The sequence below is a fragment of the Heliconius melpomene genome, chromosome 20, assembly GCF_056956725.1.
Source record: "Heliconius melpomene rosina isolate 202511_hmr_F chromosome 20, ASM5695672v1, whole genome shotgun sequence".
NCBI lineage: Eukaryota > Metazoa > Arthropoda > Insecta > Lepidoptera > Nymphalidae > Heliconius > Heliconius melpomene.
The window spans coordinates 6,709,126-6,730,409 of record NC_140408.1 but is presented as its reverse complement, the minus strand read 5'-3'; the positions used below and the strand labels follow the sequence as shown (position 1 = coordinate 6,730,409).

Here is a 21,284-nt window from a genome sequence, read left to right as displayed (position 1 = left end):
AATGAGCCTACGGATTTTCGTTAAAAACAATCAATTACAGGAAATAATGTAGTTTATTTAAGTAATTTGCATAAAACCTAATTATATTTGTATTGTAGTTTTGAATATTTAATATGGTAATAAATGGATATGTGATGCTTTTTAGACGTTAGAACTATTAAGAGAACATTTTCACTATGCATTAGGTACAATCATGCAACTCTTTCAATTCTAGTAGCAGTCGCGAAAATATCACTTAGATTACGTTTTAATAAATATAAATGCCATTAACATTTACTTAATAGTTTTTATTTGAAAGAGAAATAAATATCCGTTGATCCTCATAAAGTTAATAATATAAGTAGGATTAGCTTCTAAAGAAAATAAAATAATGACATTTATTGTTTATAATTATTACATTACAATTTTATTTTGTTATAAAAAAAATATTATTGTCTCTTTCTCTCTCGACTCTCGTCTCTCTTTAGTCTAGTTAAATACATAGGTAACTAAACATACATTCTGAGGGAACTTTGTAAGGAAGGACATCGTATGAGGAAAGGATTAACTCAAAAATCCAGCATACTCCACCTGTGGAAGCATTATCTTATTATGACAAATCAATATGACACAAGCATTGTTGTTATTCTAAGGAGTAGATAACGTAAATTCCGTAGACAGTGAGACAAGCTGATAGCATTCAATATGTATATTTTTATTATTTTATGTAAAATTCAGCTTCACGCTGTATCCCGCACACTACAGGCTAGGCAGAGGTCAGGGACTCGTAGTGTCAAGACACTCCGTTCCCCACTTTCCGTCGAATTCTGGAGGCATTGCGTGTTGAGTGGGGGAACTTAACGCCGCGCTTTGCTTCAACACTAGAGCGAAGAAAATGGATATATCAATTTAAATAAATATTTTATTTTATTTAATTGAGGGGGAATCGAATTCACATCCAGTGCTTCTGTGGTACGAATGGTCTCAAAGTGAATTATTCATATATTGTCTAATTTTATTTACTTACCTAACAAAGCTTACGTACTACAGTAAATACGTTTTTTATAATCTATATAATCTAAAGTAAGAATAATAATAAGAAACATACTTACGGAATTGATGGATTAATACGAAATTGTCACTGTCAATTGTCAAATCTAGTTAAATGTCCAAACTTGAAATGTATTTAATTTAGTTTTTTTAATAATTTTTTGCAGCAATGTTCTCTACAACCTTTTTCTATCAGTAGTTATTATGTGTTTTTTCGGGGTTATATTACCAAATTACGTTGGTGATCTCGTTCGAATAAAACGTAGGTGTTTTCAAGGCAAAATGAACAAGCTGCTTGTGAATTCTTGGCATTTTAGGATCAGATCAAACCTAAACGATTAATAAGTTAGGTATATTTATTTTACCTCAAATATCATTGAAATAAAATACATACCTACCTAGATACTTATTTCTGCAAACTCATTCATTACATTTATTTTAACTTTCATGCTTAAATATTTTTTCGTGGAAAATTGCATTTACTAGGTCACTAAAAGCTAAATACCTTCATGTTTATTCCTTTCATTACTTTAACCGAATTTCTACAGCGGCTCTTTGAAGTGAGAATCTATTAGAAGAATATTTACGTTGTCTAAAAATAATTGTGCTTAAATCTGTCGACTACTCATTATTTATTATAATGTACCGCACATAAAACAGAACAGATAACTTACACTCATTTATTAAAATAGAAACAAAGGTGTGTCTGTAAAAGCATATAAGCAATATATGTATAAATATGTTAATATACCATACTAATTTAAAGAAATATTTTAATTATGTTGTAAATATTTTAATTATGTTGCAAATTACTAAAAAAATATTGTATTTATCAAGCTTACACTCAGTTAAGTATTGTAGTCTCATATACAAAAACCAAATTCTAATCAAGAAAAACGCAGGAGGAAAAGGAATAAGAAAGCCACAACCAAAATCTGTGGCATAAATAAACCATAATACTCTAGCATTCTTAGTACATTACATATTGACAAAAAATAACCGGACAAGCCCGAGTCGGGCTCGGGCGGAAATTCAGGCTTAGCCTTGCCTTTTCATCTGATCAACCAACCTCTCTTCAACCAGCGGCTTTAATACCAAATTTTGCCTCCTTTTAAGGCTATTATTTTTAAGAATTTAACGACAAATGTACAGTTGTCATTTTTTTTTAATAATTTGAAAACTATACATTAACACCTAAAATAGTAGGTAGGTACTACCTGTAGATGCTGCCTGCCAAATTTCATAATTCATTCTAGATCAACCGGAAGTACCCTATGAATTTTGATTCCTTGCAGTTACGAAATACGCGTTTTTTGCTGTATAAATGGCCATTTTTTTTTAAGTAGATGTAGAAATAGGCTTTCTGTCAGTCATGTTAAAACGTACGAAGCTCAAATATTTGTACAAAATATTTAAATATAAAAAACAAATAATTTTAAACAATGTAATAAAAATGTGTGCGAAAACAAACTGTCAATAACTATCACAGACTAGCCACGCTCTCGATACAGACTTGGCAAGCGAACTTATGGAGGTCAGCTTGAACCGACCGTTTATGGTGTGTTTTAGGACTATCGTCATATCGTCACGTACTACGAGTATATTCGTTACTGGCTACAGCCGAGGCTATTACAGTCCAGGGCCATGGACACATACTAATTAGGAGCACACTGTTTGGTGTTAAAAGTTATGATGTATATATATATAAAATTGAAAGGTCACTCACTCATCACGAAATCTCAGAAATTACATGTGCTAGGAATCTCAAATTTTGCATAGGAGTTATTTATAGGACGTAGGTGCTCGCTAAGACGGGAATTTGCAATATTCGACTTCTAACGGGTTGTTTTTGGGGTCGAAAGTTTGTATGAAACTTCGTTACTACAAATGCTAGGAGTCTCAAATTTTGCATAGACGTCACTAGGACGTAGTTATGGAGACAGAAATTAATAATAACATAGTTCACGCGGGTGAAACCGCGAGCGGGCCGCTAGTATATATATATATATATATATACAGATTTGTGTAAATATTCATCATTGCTAATATTTGAACTGGCGAACGAAAACGATATTGGTGTCTAACAAAATTTATCCTTGGAAATATATTTATATATTCTTAGAACAGTGTTTATTTAGACATATGTATGTATATTTGTTAAATATATTTAATATAGCTTATAACAAATATTATTTATTAATTATTGAGCAATATAAATTGTTAAAAATATGTTTTTAATATTATAACAAATGAAGCTGAAGATCGAGTGTGGTGGCGAGAATTGTGGAAGGCCTATGTCCAGCAGTGGACAAAAGATGGCTGTTGATGATCGTGATGATGATGATGAACATATAATTATTATATGCTTCGTCGCTAACAATTCATACGTAAAACTAGATTACTTTATATACATGTACATACTCGTACAATCGTTAAGCATAAAATATTTGCACATTCATTATGTAACGCTCAAAAAATTCAACACCATGTCCAAATATAAATATTCAGTAATAAAAAACAAAGTACCTAGTCGTAAATGTTAAATTTATTGTTTTTATTCATTTTGCATAACTACATACCTATTTGAATATAATACTGAACTTTGGGCGGTATAAATTCGCTTAATTTTGATAGGTATATACCTAATACGGTAATACCCCATGTATATAAACGTATTTCACGTTTAAAATAAAAACAATTCATTTTTAATTTCCGAAATTATTTCTTCCAGAATGGCTTTGTGGAATGTCGGAAAGGTGCAGAAGAGTGCAGTTTAATGGATGACTGTGCGGTGATCATGCCTCGTGAGGGTTGCTGTGCACGATGTAAAGGTTGCTGGTATAATGGTACTGAATACCTCTCCCATACTGAATGGAACGAAGACGGGCGTCTGCTGCGCTGCGAGGCCGGCGTTGTCACCATATCACGACCAGAATGCTACGCGCCGTGCGACAGACCGAAACATCAAAGGCATACGCATTACAATTGTCCCGTCTGTGAAGGTTAATATTTCTGTTTTATTATTTTATTTTACATATGTGAATATACATTGAAATACTTTATAATAAACATAAAAGCCAACTAAATCTAAGTCTGAAAATAGATATCGTATCCGAAAAAATTTGCATATGAACGAATTCAGATGATTAATAGAAATCTAAGCAGTTTTAATAATTAAATCATTAAAAGTCCCATTTATATTTTTCCATTCATAGATTCCTCAATATCGTTTATCAATTTATTAAATGTTTGCCACAGTCAAGTTCTCTGAGCATAAGAAATAAATAAATATAATAACTTTAAAAGAATGCATTCCCTATTTCACGCTGCGTGATCCCACCACCAGTACCCAGATATGTGGTGATCAACGATTATAATTGCCGAGCGGGGCTGGCGCAGCCCTGTCTCGGAGCGCGCCCACCCAGACGCGCGCTTCGCAAAAAAACACCTATAATCTCATTCCAAAACAAACACAAGCCGACATGCGAACTTAATAAAACCAAAAATCAAGCAATTTACGTCCGCTCCTAAACTTTAACAAGTTTATTAATTCTTAATTGAATAATAGTAATTTTCGAGATGAAATGACGGTACAAAATGGCTTTTGAAAATGGCCGACACATTCCAAACTATCGTTTTATTGCCAGTATATTTTATTCATTACCAATGGGCTGGTCGAGAATATTCTTAGGAACCTCGGAGCTTGGTTCTCTTTAATTATAAAATTATTTAATGTTTTCATTCTCTGTACTTAAGCGTATTGTTTGTATTGGCTGTTGAAGTTGATGTTTTAGCTCGAGCACTCGTATATCTTGTACAATATAAGTAGGTAAGTAAGTAAGTATTTAACGTCCTTGCCACGTTTGATTATCCTAAGACGAGCGCTTGTTCCGAGGTGGCCAGCTCGCCCACACGCCGAGGTTGACAATAGCATAACACACAAGACGTTACGCAGTAGCTTAAAGTATCTGTAGACAATGGACAACTCGCCCATAATAATTCGTTCCTCTCAGCTCCATACATATTACTTCGATGACTGTTAAGGCGACGAGCTGACTTATTGATTTGTCTTTTTTAATAAAAACTCAAATGGATTTCTTATGTTGGTACACTGTTATGGATAAATCATTATATCTTTGTGCAGCTGAGACATTTATTTAATTAAATTTATTTTATTTTAACACGTTATTTTAATTATATGTCAATTTTTTTTTATTTTTCAAAACTAAAAGCACTGTCTGTCATAGACAGTATTAGTAGCTATATGTATGCATTCATCATTTAAAAGTTTAGGTAAATATCAAGAACATTTAAATGTAATTTTGTAATCATTGAAAATTATTACTTAAAGTAGACCACCCATAATATATTTGCTCATCTGATACGAATAAACTCTAATAAGTTCGTATAACAAAGAATACTTTTGTTTTAAACAAAATGAGATCTTATTATGTTCACGGGGGTTCGTTGAAATGATGTCCATATATAGACATATGTATGTATGTATATATAAAGGTATCTCTAATGGCTGGGAAGTCTCCCACGGCGTTTGCATCTCTATTATTGACCATAAATCAAAAAGTTAACAACCTACTTAAAAGGTAGAGGCGGGTGGGTTTTTGTCTGCTGCTCAAAGCGGCCGACGTCCGCGTGGCTGCGGGAACGTCGAGGTGTGCCCAGTGTTTGTTTGTTTTACGATCTCAACGGTGCATTAGGCTTTTTGCCTCTTTTATATTTTATTTCTTTTCAATTACAGCCTTATCAGGCGCAGAAGTTTCTTTTTTTTATTTGGGACAGGATGAAATAGCGTCTATATACAATAAATAGAGTTTGAATCACTGTAGATATATAATGTATAATTATGGCTTTTAGATATGTAATAATACTGGCTTTTGTGTACTACGAAACATATTTGTAAGCGCATATTATAAAAGATACACAATTTTCTTTCATATATTCTTGTAATAAATAAAAAAGACAATAATATATAAAATGGAAAAGAAAAGAAAATGAGAAGACAAACAAATATTTGGTAACTCTTGTATTAATACATAAATACCAATCCATTTAGTCAGCGATTTACATAAAAATTCTGAGCAGAACTTGAACTATGTATTCTCTGTCATTGTTGGAAATTCTAAAGCTTCACAGACCTTTTTCAATAAGAGTATAAACAAAAGCTTACTCATCAAAATTCTCAATGCGTTTCAAGTGCTATCGTTGTTATTGGCCATGTCTGCGACGACGGCCCGAGAAATTAAAATAATTAGCTTGTGATACACACATGTTGCGTGTACTGAATTCTTTATGGACATTACATAAGTAAACTTTAAAAAGTGCTAAGGAATCTTCATTTTAATTGCTATAATCTGCGTATTTTCATCAGCATGCGTCGTATATCACCAATTGAAGTTTAATTCATGGTTGCATATTGTGTCCAATTACTTCAAGAGAATTTAAAATTACAATCGCGTACAATGTCAGACAAAAAACGTTCAATGTTCGATTCATTCATGATTTCGGTTAAGTCCATTAACGAGTCATATCAATATGAACCCATCATTGTAATTTTTATTTTCAAAAGGAATTAAATAGCATTCAATTGCAATAACTAAAGAGGTAAGTAATGTAACTTTACAAGAGTAAAAACTAAAAAGCAAAAACCAGGCCTGTTATGGCGCAGGGACACAAACGTGTGCGATAGGTGGTGGGTTCGATTCCCACTCGAGAAATGAAATATTTTAATATTTTCACTTCTTCGCTTTGGTGTTGAAGCAAAGCGCGGCGTTGAGTTTCGCTCCTTATCACATAATGCCTCCAGAGTTCGGCAGAAAATGGGGAACTGAAGTCTTAATACTAGAAGATGAAAAAAAGCAAACACCGTTGCTCGTACATGTTCTAAATTTAGAGCTATGCAGCTTTTCATTATCTACAATTTACACCATATAACATTAATTTAGGGCAAACTGAAGCTAAGATTTTTATTTGTTATATTGTTCTAGGTCTAACACATAAAAATCCGTACGATATTACCCCAAAGTAGGTACCATAAATATAGAAAAATAAATAAACAAAAAAAAAATCAAATGTTAAAAAAAATAGCAGCTTCCTATATCCAGAAGTAAACGAAGATTACTTATAATAATAATAATGATAATGATAATCTAACTTTTAATGTTTACAAGTAAACTACAAAAAAATGCAATAATATAAACAAACAGTTAGCCATCAACTGATTTAAATGCACTACCGAGATATTTAATTGTGTATCTATAAAGGGCCAACGAGATATTTTGCCACAAAGAGTTACTTTAGATATAACACTTGTTTTTTGCTTATTGATTGTTAATATAGATGTAAGTTAATTAAAACATATATTAGAATAGATATATTCCTTTAAATTTCTGTATATAAAAATATATAACAAAAATGGTATAATATGAAATCGTTGTCCTTACATTATGTTATGAACTATACTAAAGACAGAATACACCGAAGAAGTGTATATGTATTTCTAGACTAGTGGACCCGGACGCGGCTACGCCTGCTTCAACTATAAGAATATTTATTAAATATATTCATGAAATTATTTTCAATTCTCAATAGAATAAGTAAGAAAATATAAGCTCAAATAATCAAAAAGAATAATAAGTAGATACACATTATTAGAAAAAAATATCTGAGTTATTGAAATGAACTAACAAAAGGATTAAAAGTAACTAAAGGATAGGTATTCTTAATATTAGGAAAAGTACCTAAAGTTTTCCGTACGTGCGTACATAGATATCGACTCTACGAAATAACTAAACATTTCTCTCTATTAAGTAGTATAATTAGCGGGCAATATCAAATAAAATAAGAAGAGAATCAAAGTGTATTTTAAATTAATTATAAACAACAAATAAAGTTCGAAAATGTATGAAAATTTATAAAACCGTCAACATCATCTGCCCGTTCGCGTCGGTCATACTGTGCCGCCCGCTAGGTGGCTAGGTCATTTGGAATCAGTGACATCTCCTTAATTATTTATTAGAATGTTATACAGTAAACTATAATTTCAATCTAGATAAAATGCTAAAAGTGACTATTATATTTATTTTCATAAGGATGAATATCAAAAAGTCGCGGTAGCGGTCGCGTAGCAACGACGGTTGTTATTAACATGGCAGAATAAATTGCATGTCAAATTAGAATGTACTTTAAAATATATTAATTTATATGTGTAATGTAACGTTATATAGCCTATAGCGCTTCTGAAGAATGCAGCTTTCATACAAAACAAAAACAATGAAAATCGGACCAGTAGATCCAGAGATCTTAGCGTTCAAACAAACAAACAAACAAACAAACAAACAAACTCTTCCGCTTTATTATATTAGTATAGATATTGTAGAGATATCAGGCTTGTGGGTCAAACAGACTCGAGGGTTCTTCGTGTGCGGCCTTTTCTCCTTCCCTTCTTCTCATTCATTAAATACTAATTGATTCATCGCACGATTGCTACAAATTATATTGATGTAATTTTTTTTTGTTTTATTTCTTAAGCTCATTTTATAAGTTAAGATTCCACTAAATCAGAACATGAATAAAAAATCGAATTCCTATTACAGTTTTACTCAAAAAATAAAGAACTAAATAAGAAATAAAGTATTGGATTCTTTATAAAAACATATAGACTTAACAATGTTATTAGAGATGTTAAAGAAATTAAGTTTGTAATGTATATAAAAATAAATATACATTACAAACTTAATTTCTTTATTATATTAGTACAGATGTCGATTGTTTTTATTTTTTAGAATGTGTCATCAATGGACAACGAGTGAGGGAGGGCCGCGACGTTCGTATTCCAGAGGAACCATGTTTGTCCTGCAGATGCATGCGCGGCGCCCTATCTTGTACTAAGCGGGCATGTCCAGTGCTGCCCTGCGTGAAGTCCCAACAGCAGACCCCGCCCGGTGAATGCTGCCCACGTTGCACGCATCCTACAGCAGACAAAATACTTCCAAGTAAGTTTATACATTCCATCAAAACTCGAATATTATTGATCCATATGAGCCACGAGCACTTTTGAAGTGTTTTGTTAAGTTGTTTGTTGCTTTTGTATTATAGAGCTTATCGCTGTTCTTTATACAATTGTTCTTCTTATAATTGTGGGCCAGCAAGATTTTTTTTTATTGTGCAATATAATAGTAGATTATTATTTCATATGAAAAATTATATTATTTAAAATAACAACATACTTATACCTATAGTAATTTATTAAATTATTAACTCACTGAAATAAAAGTTTTAATTACAGCCTATAATTATATTTATTTTTTAAGTTTCAGGATTTTCGTCACCGAAACCTTGTATAATTGGAAAGGAATATCATGCTCATCTTAGTCCGTTTCAAGTGGATCCATGCACCGATTGCAAGTGTATGAACGGCACAGCTGTATGCACGCGACACACTTGTCCAGTGCTAACATGCGGAGCCCGTGCCCTGGCTCCTCTTCCTGGTAAATGCTGTCCTGAGTGTCCGCAAGTAGAAGAAGCTAAAGCAGCTTGCGTAATTGCAGGGAAAACATATCAGGTACACTATTTTAAATTTAAAATATTGTACAAAAAACAAATTTCTGTTAATTAATCATTTCTAATTAATAAATATTATTTATCAAATATTATTAAATAAATTATTAGCAATAATTATTTACTTAGTCATTTTTTTTATTACTTTATTTGTACACCACAATAGAAACAAACATACACATATATATCCATATTAATTGTTAACGTTTTATTTATTTTTTTCAGGATGGAGAAACATGGCAGTTGGATGCCTGCAAATCTTGCGAGTGCCATGGAGGTGAGCCACGATGTGCTATGGAACGCTGTCCTTCGTTAAGCTGTCCACCTGATCAAACTCTTCGACAGTTACCTGGCCAATGCTGTCCAAAGTGTGTAGACATTGACGGAATATGTACAGTTTTTGGAGATCCGCATTACAAAACTTTTGATGGAAAATTCTATAGCTTTCAAGGATCTTGCAAATATCAACTGGTATCGGATTGTAAAAATCATACGTTTTCTATAAGAATATCAAATGATGCAAGGAATACTTCACACTCATCATGGACACGCACTGCAACTCTCCGCATCGGTACTGTAAAAATTAACATGGGAAAAAGGATGCGAATTAAAGTAAATGGACAAAGAATTAGCCTTCCTCACAAAATTGATGGAGTAGCCGGAATAAATCGAAGTAACGGATCTGTTATATTGAAGTCCGATATAGGCGTACAGATGTTATGGGATGGCGATGGGTTTCTGGAGGTGACCGTGTCTAGCTCATATAAGGGAAAGCTTTGTGGACTATGTGGCAATTTCAACTCTGTCGCTAGAGACGATATGAGGTCACGTGATGGCAAGCTTTTGAGTGATACCTGGAGATTCGGATCCTCATGGCGAGTAGGCGGGCATCACGCTTGCACTCGACGACAAGAACGTCCTGGTGGGATTTCTCGATGCAGGCAGTCCAAATTACCGAAAGTCCGACGATTGTGCCGAGCATTTGACCGGCATGATACATTTGCAAAATGTGGTGCTAAAGTGAATCCCCACAATTATAAAGAAGCTTGTCTCCTTGATGCATGCAGTTGTTCAGGCTATCGATGTCATTGTGCTGCATATAGGGCGTATGCGAGGGAATGTACTCGTGTGGGAGCTGAGCCACTTAACTGGGCTCGTGCTGCTTGGTGTGAAGGCCCACCACCATCATGGCTACACCGCGACAAGAAAGGATCATCACGGGGAGCGAAAGCAAAAACAGACGATTTGTTTAGATTTAGCGGTATACCTCAAAGAAATAATAGTCATTCTCGACCTCCACCTCCAATTCTTCATTAATTTTTGCGATAACATAAATGCTAGTCAGTCCTGCCAGTGTTAAAGTGCGAGGTAAGGATCTGCTTTAGAAATTTCGTCTAGTACTTATATACTTACTTAAGAATAAAATATCAATAGGTTCATTTTAAGTTCCATTTTAGATTTGTTTTTCTAAAAAAATTTTACCTTTACAAAAATAAAAAAATATACAAAACATACTATAAAATAGCTAAATGTCATATATATATTATTTTTCTTATTTTTTACAGTACGTAAGTGGGACAAGTCCATTCTGGCCTGCGTGTGGGTTGTGCTTATGGCGTAACTAATTTAGGAATGAAGATCTATTTACATAAACAGTATTCATAAATCTACTTATAGTTAGGCTATCAAGTTCTGTTATAATGTTATACAAATTGTAGACCACCTGTAGCATACTAATACCTCGCAAGTGACCAGCAACTGAATACTTATATAAATAAATAAAATATATTTAACCATTCCTATGTAATGTATAATGAATGAGATTTGTACGAATGAGTGCAGTTATTACAAATATCATTTTTTTAAAATATTTTCATATAAAGGAAGTAAAGCCAATTATAGAAATTTCTATACATTTTTCATATGATGCTCGTGCCTATAGCTGCAAGAGCTAAATCGATGATCCTTGTAATAGAGTAGTACAAGTTCATGTCACGATGGTGCCAAAAAATATGAAAAAAGCAGTTTAAGATTTGGTCTAACTAGGCTTACATATATTTGGGCGAGCTAAAAGTATGTGTTTCATTAATTATTTCTGAAATTATGTTGGTTTTGTTTATTTTTTGACTGTTTACTCATATATAATTGTATGTATTATTACATTCTATCAACTACAGGTGTGATAATACATTTTGAATATGACTTCAGAGACGTTTGGTTATCATAGTTCAAATTGAGATCTCATGTGTAGATAGTTGTTTATCAAATATTAGATCTAACCAAAGCCAAGAAGCTAACACGATTATAAGATACTTATGTATATACTTTGACATGAAGTCTAATTCACTTTTCTCTAATAGAAAGGAACTCGTTGAAAATATACATGTTAGAATGTACGAGTTTCTTATCCTAATGTTACGAACGTATATAATTTATAGCTGTACATATTTAAAAATTCCACTAAACATAATTCAAGTATGTTATTTTTATTATATTTGTAATTAGTATACTGTATACACTTATATTTAAGACTCGATTTAAAACTTAGTTTTAAAACGCGTTACCAATGAATGAATTTTAATTTTTGACATTGATTTTAACGTCGAAACAACGTGTTTGGTCCTTATAAATTTATACCTCACGTATTCATCGTAAATCTAAAGCGTGCTTGAGTGTATGTGCTTTGAGCTATTGAATCTTCAGTTGACATTAGCGTGACCTTCTGAAATAAAGAATTCAGGCTAAAAGGTTCAAAGACTATAGAAAATAACATTATAAAAATTATTTGTGCCATTCTTACTAATATCAGAACATATTTTAAGATGAAAGTGATCTATTTTGATACTTTTACCGCTTTAAATATAATTTGCTGTCGACGACTTCCACGAATATAAAAAAAGTTTATAAAAAATATGTATTGGACTTGCTCTTAATACAGTCGTGTGTATGTTGTCGCTCCAAATGTGATACTTATAAAATTATCAGTGCTTATATTACTATAGATGATATATACATGGTGTCTTGATCTATCACCTGTCTTCGTCTTATCATTGACTCCTGGGACACCCTGTATAAGATGAACTAATTCGTAAGCCAAAAGCATGTAAATTATGTATATTAAAAAATATCTATGAAATTATTTTGAACACATCTTATATTGAACATATTTTTTCATCTTATTAGTAAATCATAATTATCGTATGATTCTTTTTTTCCATAGAATTCTTACATGCTCTATGAGCAAAACGTCTAGGCTGTAATTTATAATTTAATCTTATTTTTTAAACAGCTAATATGTTTTTCATTTTTCGTAATCATTTTTGTTTGCATTCCCGTTATTTTATTATCTTTATATTATTTAATAAGAGTCTACGTTTTATGTAGACCTGATAAGTAAGTTATTTTTTTAAATTGAGTTGTTATTATTAGATAATGCAGTCGCCATATTAATTATGTATTTTACATTATTAATATTATATTATTATAATAAGTGTTGCATTATTATCACGTGTAGACAATTTTATATTTCTATATTAATTTAATTGCTCTCTTCTGTCGTTTAAATGAAATATATAATTAGTTATACATACATATTACACACATATGTAACTTTTTAAATATTTATTAGACAAAACTGAATTAACTGCCAAAACAAAAGTTTAGCAAGGTTATATAAAAGTTGAAATGTAATTCAATCGATAAAGTTATCGAAGCCATTGTAGTTTATTTAACTTTTATTTTATATGACTCCTAAGATGAAAATCTTATATACTTATACCTAAATAAGTACATATATATGTATATTAGCTGTATAATTGTCGACGCTTAGTATGTCAACATGGAAATTATACGACGATCAAAGAATTATATATAATAATAATAAATAAATAATACTCATGGGTTCTTTTTATTTCATGTCATTTTAAACTATAATATAAATATTACGAACATTTTATTATTAACAGCGGAAAGATATTTTTAATAGACCCATTACTTAACTGGCGTGACGCCAAACTTCTGTATTAATGCCATCAAAATTATCTAGGACAATTTGGCGTCCGGTTTAAAAACAGTGAATTCATTATTTTTATCTACGAAAATCTTTTACAATAATATTTCTGGTGCCAGATTTTATTTAAAATTTCTCTCTCGTTGGTATGTACATATTCATAATTTCTTATACTATATAGTTATTTGTAGAAATCAAACTCTGTACTTAGTATAGTAAAAGGTTTATTAATAAAGTAGATTTAAACATATCTCAGCCACACACATCAGTTGAACGAGAGCATGGGATTATTTTGTACGATACATATAAATAACTCAAAATGCGCATATGGTTTTCTGTGTATAAAATTTGAAATAATTCCTCGTCTCGAAAGTTTGAAGTAACGAAATATATTTAACTTAAAATTAGAACATAACGAAGTGTAAAAAAATGATATAATTAGATTATATTTATTCCCCAGTCATCATCTCCATAAACTCTGAAACAATAAATATTCAATGAATATTATATATTTCTATGAAAATAAAGTATAATGTATTTTTATAGAAAATAAAGGTAAAAATTAATATTTATATTACCATCGAAGTCCACTGTTCCGCTGCCGTCCGTGTCAATTTCTTGTATGAGACCGTCGAGCTCGTCGTCCGTCAGCTGCTCGTCCAACTCTCGCAGGATCTCGCGCAAACTCGACGTGGGAATGTAGCCGTTGCCTAAATAAAGAAAACTTTAATATTTGCTTATTTGAAACCTTTTATGTATTCGTAACAACTGTACGCCATAACGACATTCACAAATGAATGTATATTTTATAATTTAACATATAATAGTCATTAGGATAATATTAAATATTAGAAATATTCTTACCTTCTTTGTCATATAATCTGAAAGCTTCCCGGAGTTCCTTCTGCATAGCCTCGGCGTCTTCTTCAACGATGAATTTGGCAGCGAGCGTTACGAACTCGGGGAATTCTAAACGACCAGACTCTGAAATAATTTATAAGATAAGATGAGCAGTTCCAATAAAATTTTATTATCGTATTAGAACAATACTTAAAATGCTCATATTTTATTTTAACACACTAAACACATGATACTCACTATCAGCGTCAACTTCTTCGATAAGTTCCTCAAGAATCTTTTTGTTGAAGGGCTGTCCCATCATCCTCAGGATATCAGCGACGAAGTCACAGGGAATACTGCCTGAGCGGTTGTGGTCGAAGCCATCGAACGCTTTGCGTAGAACTGCAACAAATCACAACAGTTCTTTATATAACCAGACTTTGAAACTTTCACTACTAATATTAAGATTATAGTACGTTATACCTTCAACGTTTACTGTACTCATGGTACAAATATGATTATTTGTGAAGAAATGCTTGTTTAACGAATATTTTAAAATCTGTGATTCTAAAGGTACCCTATCCCCGTGGTTCTCTGGTAATTAGAACAGTCGTACTGAGCGACAGACCGGCTGTGGTAAGTTTAGGACAGCAGTTCAATGCTCTTAGATGTAGTGCTAATAAGTTGTGCAACGCAGCTATTTTGGTTCAGCAATATGGTGCATTGCCGGTACCTAGCGCGCCGAGCCGAGAAACGCACGCATATATAGGCCATTAAATATTTTAGAGGTATCGTAACTCACAAGATTTTATATTCTAGTTATTTCCAGTTTTCTATAATAAAACATATCCAAGCGGAGAGGCCGGCGGCGCAGCGGCACAAGGGTGTGACTGTAACGCGACGGTTGTGGGTTCGATCCCCGCTCGAGGAAGTGAAATATTTATTTAGGTTTATATTTCCATTTCTTCGCTCTGGTGTCGAGGCAAAGCGCGGCGTTGAGTTCAGCCATTCAACACGCAATGGCTCAAGAATTTGACAGAAAATGGGGAACGGAGTGTTTTAACACTAGATTCCCTCTGCCTACCGTGCTGTGTGCGGAATACAGCGTGAAGCTTATTATATTTTTACTCTAAGCGGAAAGTGTAGCTAAATATTTTTATATTTTAACATAGTATAAAATAAGAATCTTTTGGAATTACAGAATCCATTTTAACACTGTTTTTACTAATCGATATGGATGATTTAAGTCGAAAATTTATATTGTATAATACAAATATATCAAAGTAGTTTAAGGGGCCAAAGATTGTAATGATGAATATATTACGCTAGTGGTTAAAATTAATGGAACTAATAGATACATAGTCAATAATCATTAATTAATATGTAACTGTCATTGTTTTTGACGAGAAAATACTTGCATTAAAGATTGCAATTGCTTTGTTGCATTTTAAAGCATTGAGTAAAAACAGAAGGAATAGTAATCTTATTTCATTGTATCGTTACCTACATACATATGTACCTTCATAATAAATAAGAAGCTTTTACAGTTGACAAGACAAATTTTCATTTTTAAATCTACCAACTGGCGATATAAATAAGAAAAAAAAGAAGATCTAACAAATCTATTTTCTATTTCTATATTAAATAAATTTAAAATAAATATGAAATATGAGTTATCATATAACCTATGAAGGTTACATGACAGCCTGCTATAGGCGTTGGCGACAGACGGCTGTAATAAAATTTCATAGTAATTTGCCTACTTGTGCCATATTTCGAAGTGCGTCAGCATTTTATGAAACAGTATCAAAGAGTACATTACGAAAATAAAACGCGTCGAATTTATAATGTTACGGATGAAAGATACATCGATGACTCATTGAACTTGTGACGTCATGTGTGTACTTAGTTAAATTTAGATACAAAAATATACTCTGTAAAGGTTTTATATTTAAAATATTCTTTTTCTTTTAGCTTCAGCCTTTTAGTTGCAGGGTAGGCAAAGAGAGCTTAGTGTTAAGACACTCTGCTCCTCATTTTCTGCCGAATTCTGGAGGCATAGCGTGTTGAGTGGCGCAATTCAACGCAGCGCTTTTCCTGTACACTAGAGCGAAGAAATGAAAATATTAAATATTTTATTTCTTCGAGTGGGAATCGAACCCATAACTTGTCGCAGTATACACTCACACGTTTATACCCTTGCGCCACAAATGGCTTTAAATTATTCTATGTAAAAAATGCAATTTTACTGTCAATTGAAGAATTTTAGAGCTTAATCAAAACATAATGAAGACATTTTTTCTTCTTTTACAAAAGCACTTCTCATATAAAAACACCAAGATTCGTTAATTAATCAATGTCAGGTTTTAAGTGTACTTATGCTAAGAAGATTAACATCTTCTACGGTTACATAAAACATACATTTCTAGAAATAACTTTCTACAACTTTGTATTATAATAATTCCCAATCGACCGTAAGTATTTACATTGTAAAATGTGAATTTAGTAAATGTAGAATAAAATTAATTGAAATTAAAAGTGAATACGGACAATTAAAATAAATAGATAGGTACGCGTGATACTCGAAAGTACCGAGTTTTAAGAGTTTGCAGCTGCTCCGCCATATTTTGGCAACAAAAAGTTTTAAAACATATTTTTTTTGCCAGGTTGTTAATTTTAATCATCAACATGTCTTGGCAGTTGTCTCAAAGTCCCATACGCTTTATTGCTTTTTTTCTAGATTTTAGCTGTTTATTAATTATCTACCCACGAGATCGCCATGGTCTTCCAAAATGAGGGCACACTGCGTCAGTTACATTTTACAAAATTATCCAGGGTGACGCAAACGTTATTTAATGGCTGTTTTTATAATAACTTTGCACTGAAATTTGAAATAGCATTTTCTTCATATTTTTTTTAACCGTTTAAAATACATTTGCTGCGGTATACTTTATTGTAATATGTCTAACATAAAAAATAAGATTTACATAAGAATTCGTTTACACATTACACAAGGCTAGAAAATATTTAAAGAATATACTACCTTAAGAAATGTTTTGTGTAACTTAGAACTTCACTAAAATATTACCTTTTTACTTTGCTAAAATTCACTAGCATGGAATAGTTTTTTAACAATTGCCTATTTTATGTAAATTATTTTAGAAATATAAATAGCTTAAATCTTTTAATTTGAACATTTTTATATTAAATACCTTTATTAATAGAAAATGCTGCAACAATATGCTCTCCATTTTGAAAATAAACATCACTAATAATAGTAGGTATTTATATTTCAACACAAAGCTTATAAATTACGTCCAACAAAGTAAACAATGTATGTCTCTCGAAAGATTAACAATATTGATTTAAACAATGAGGATAGGACGCCGCCCCAGCACGGCACGTTGGCAGCCATCCAAGCATGTTACCACGGTGTTTTACCGCCCGCCCAAACGTGCCCCATGTTTTTGATAATAACATTGGCTAATACGTGGATCTACTATGTAAATTAATGCTGAAGATATGAAAAAATGGTAATACTAATAATATTATTTTACAAATATCATAAATTAAAAAATAACTCAAAAATAGTTTTTTATAGAAAATATCTGAATACGACTACATCGTATTTATTATTTGATAGAATGACAGCTTGTTTGCGTCGTGAGAGGTATTGGGTTTCACAGTTTTGCAGAGAGCAATATCAATTGGAATTTACTGAACTGTCTCTGTTTACGTTACGTATGTCTAGAAGAATATACAGAATTAATTTAGTAGCAGAAAATTTATTCAAAAGCTTCAAGCCAGTTATTGATCCACATTTTATGAGACACGCCCCACTGTAGTTGTTTTAAAAACTATTTCTGTAGCTTTAATTAAGCCCACACATAATTTTAGTGGAATAATAAATTTATAACATAGCGTTTGTGCCAGTTGAATTTATTCAGGCTTCTTTTGTATTTTTGGCGTAATTCCAATAGCGTTCTTTTTTTGTTTTTATTACAGTTATACGAAATAATTTTTGTTTGTATTTGTATATTTGTGATTTATTATATCATTACATATTTATTAACTCACCGGCAATCTGTTCTGGGGGGAGCTCATCAGCCTGAAACATATAAAAATAAACATGATTAAAAAATAAATAATATTATCAAATATTATTTAATATTTATATGTTAACACGTCTCTCACGTCTTTTGTTGTCTCTAGCGAAATTAAAATAGAGCTAATGTTTTAGAACAAAACAATTTCTAGAAGTATTTTTAATAAAACTACAACTCTCACGTTAGAACTAATATTTGAAATAATAAAAAGTCCGCTTAATATATTGGCTACAGCGATTAATTGAATGTTTTTTAATACTTCGGTATAGATACTGAATAAAATAGGGAATAGTACTCGGAAAATAAAGAAATAGTTTTAATATTCGAATTCAAATTAAATAATTATTGTTTTGTTTCGGTGAAGTACATTACGCCATATTAAACATAAAAATAATTCAAGAATAACTTTCAATAATATTCAAAGAATGTAGTAATTTTACACCAATTTTATTTACAAAATATACTCTTGTGAGTGTGCACAGTGTTGCACATCGCGTGTCGGTGCTATGATTAGATGAATTTTTCTGCAAAAGTATTATTTCAAATATTTTTAGAAGTCTCTAAGTCAAAAAGCCAACGTCATAGTTTATATAAAAAGAAAAAGATTATACAAATTTTCACGAAAGGTAATTAGGAACCTGCTGTTACATATAGACGTTTTCCGTAACTACTATCAATTTTAAAACTAGAAGTTAACTTTTCATTGTGCACCTTACATAAAGCAGAAATAGAGTTTTAAATTTCAATCCATATGAAATAAATGAGAAATTTAATATAAATTTATTATTCTACATATATATTCGTAGTATTTTAAATATTAAAATATAAAAAACTAGAGAAACAATAAGAAATATATATACGAAAGTTTAAAATCAAATTTCGGTAGACGCACGGATTCGTGGAGCGTAATAAATATTTTACGTGCAATTGAAACTAAAATAGTATCATTGGGCTTACGTCGGTTCTCTAAGCATATACACATGTATGTAGATATTGTAACCTAATATCAAGTATTATTTACAATTTTAAATTATTATTTAATTTACTATTCCTTCCTTTTTTAGGGGATTAAAAAAATATATAGAGTATTTTTAATGAATAGTACCTATTAGCTTATAAGTATGTTGTTAAATAAAATGATGTAAAAAAGGTAAATGATATTCACACTAGAGTTAGAGCGATATCAATTGTACTTAACAGGCTCGGTTAAGATCAGTTTCAGTTCAGCCAGGTTTGAAAGAATCATACAAGATGTATATAAGCCATTCATACGTGTTTTTTTGTTATAAATATTTAAATATATTATAATCAGTATTCATTTTAATTTAATTTATTTTTAACGTATTCACAAACAAAAATGTCCATTAATCCAAATTTAAAAACTGACAAAGAAATTAAGGGCCCTAAGAATCAGTGTCTATTGTGTATGAAACTATAAAATTTTAAAAAAAATAAAAAAAATATATAGTTATCCTCAAAAGCGAAACAAATATTTTGAGTCTGTTAAATTTTAAAATAACCAATATTCTATAAAGTACGTCTTAATTAATGATCGGCGTTAATGCGCGCACGCAGCCAGATAACATAATTGACAGTGCAAGGTGAAGATCATATAAATGTAAATAGGAGAAATAGACATTTGATAAACTACTACACTACTTACAAAAATAATAATTAATCTAAGACATTTAAATGTGATATTATTTAGATGTCATCATCATGTTCCAAATACCAATTTAACACTTGTAGGTGAACATCGTATTTAGTTGGTAACACGCAGGTCTATCCGTGAAAAATTTCACATCAAGAGTTGAAAGAGTTGTTCAAAGAATATTTATTTTATTTTTCCAATTATAATGTAATTAACAATTGGAATTAAGAGAGTTTTTTTTTCATTTATCCAGTAAAGTCAACCTACCCAGTCTTCAGTATCCAGAACCATGTTTGATATCACTAGTTAGCACTGTGAGACGCACAACACGACTGACCGCGGTTCTGGTGATTCCAGCCTCCAGGGTTATTTCTGCTGCTTTACGAGTTTGGCCTTTCGTATACTTTCACATAAAATAAGAGGAGGTGCGGGGGAAAAGGGGCAACGGCAGCCGTTTCGGCAAGTCTTCCCTGGTTTCCTGCGTTCGCGTCGACCAATAGCGTAAGCCTCAAACGGCAGGATGCTAACGTATTTTTAGTCAGAAACGTGGTCAAGAAAAACGTAAACAAGCGGCCGGCTTGTAAATGTTCTAACGCTCTTACCGCCCTGCCCTCGGCGGTCGGTACCAGCAGTTGCTAATCATTAAACAAGAATTATGTAGGTTTTCGAGCCGTTTGCTGTGTAGCCGCTTAATATTTATACAAGAGCTATTAAGAATTTTTACATATCTCTGTCTGTTTATGCAAGTATTTTCTTTGAAAGTAAACAAAATTTAAATATTTCTCACGAATAAATAAACGAATGTGTAGTTCGAGTGTATTATTATACATTTTTAGAATAATTGGCATTAATTATGTAAGTTAAATGTAGTAGATAACAGTAATTAATGCCATGTGTTGGCAGTTAAAGCTCATTTGTTTACATTCCTCGTGAGCCCCATAGAATGAACGGAAAACTGATATAACTCACATGCCACGTAGCTATTTTATACATTTTTGTACCGATTCAGCTTCATGATTCTTATAAGCACGCTGTAAAAATCATATACAGTATTGAAATTATATAGAATTCTGTT

At 31.6% G+C, this 21,284-nt stretch overlaps 2 protein-coding genes across 4 annotated transcripts in view; one reads left to right on the top strand and one right to left on the bottom strand.

Moving 5' to 3' along the window:
• The window catches only part of cv-2 (crosveinless 2-secreting protein), a 43,065-nt gene extending 29,565 nt beyond the window's left edge, over positions 1–13,500 (top strand). For both annotated transcript variants that reach the window (XM_085205199.1, XM_085205198.1), the window contains exons 4-8: positions 3,761–4,031; positions 8,829–9,038; positions 9,357–9,607; positions 9,829–10,971; positions 11,169–13,500. In XM_085205199.1, the coding sequence (XP_085061325.1) occupies positions 3,761–4,031; positions 8,829–9,038; positions 9,357–9,607; positions 9,829–10,920 (1,824 nt within the window). In that variant the 3' untranslated portion in view covers positions 10,921–10,971; positions 11,169–13,500. The remainder of the gene's footprint in view (positions 1–3,760; positions 4,032–8,828; positions 9,039–9,356; positions 9,608–9,828; positions 10,972–11,168) is intronic.
• Positions 13,501–13,819: 319 nt separating this feature from the next.
• Positions 13,820–20,606, bottom strand: LOC146527784 (troponin C, isoallergen Bla g 6.0301-like). Of its 2 annotated transcripts, XM_085205200.1 has the most exons (6): positions 20,477–20,606; positions 18,530–18,560; positions 14,711–14,854; positions 14,477–14,596; positions 14,191–14,322; positions 13,820–14,090 (listed from the first exon to the last, which is right to left on the bottom strand). In XM_085205200.1, the coding sequence occupies exons 1-6, from the start codon at positions 20,498–20,500 to the stop codon at positions 14,062–14,064; spliced, it is 480 nt and encodes a 159-aa protein (XP_085061326.1). In that variant the 5' UTR covers positions 20,501–20,606; the 3' UTR covers positions 13,820–14,061. The 2 variants fall into 2 exon arrangements, with proteins under 2 accessions (XP_085061326.1, XP_085061327.1); XM_085205201.1 differs by lacking the exons at positions 18,530–18,560; positions 20,477–20,606 and adding an exon at positions 14,936–15,070.
• Positions 20,607–21,284: the final 678 nt, after the last annotated feature.

What these genes read in the sequence shown, in the direction of transcription:
- LOC146527784 (XM_085205200.1), bottom strand. Translation starts at nt 20,500, where the DNA reads ATGGTTCTGGATACTGAAGACTGG. An exon ending in CCCCCCAGAACAGATTGCCG is followed by an intron (nt 14,855 to 18,529) that starts GTGAGTTAATAA and finishes GATTTGTTGCAG; the next exon opens with TTCTACGCAAAGCGTTCGAT. An exon ending in CGGAACAGTGGACTTCGATG is followed by an intron (nt 14,091 to 14,190) that starts GTAATATAAATA and finishes TTATTGTTTCAG; the next exon opens with AGTTTATGGAGATGATGACT.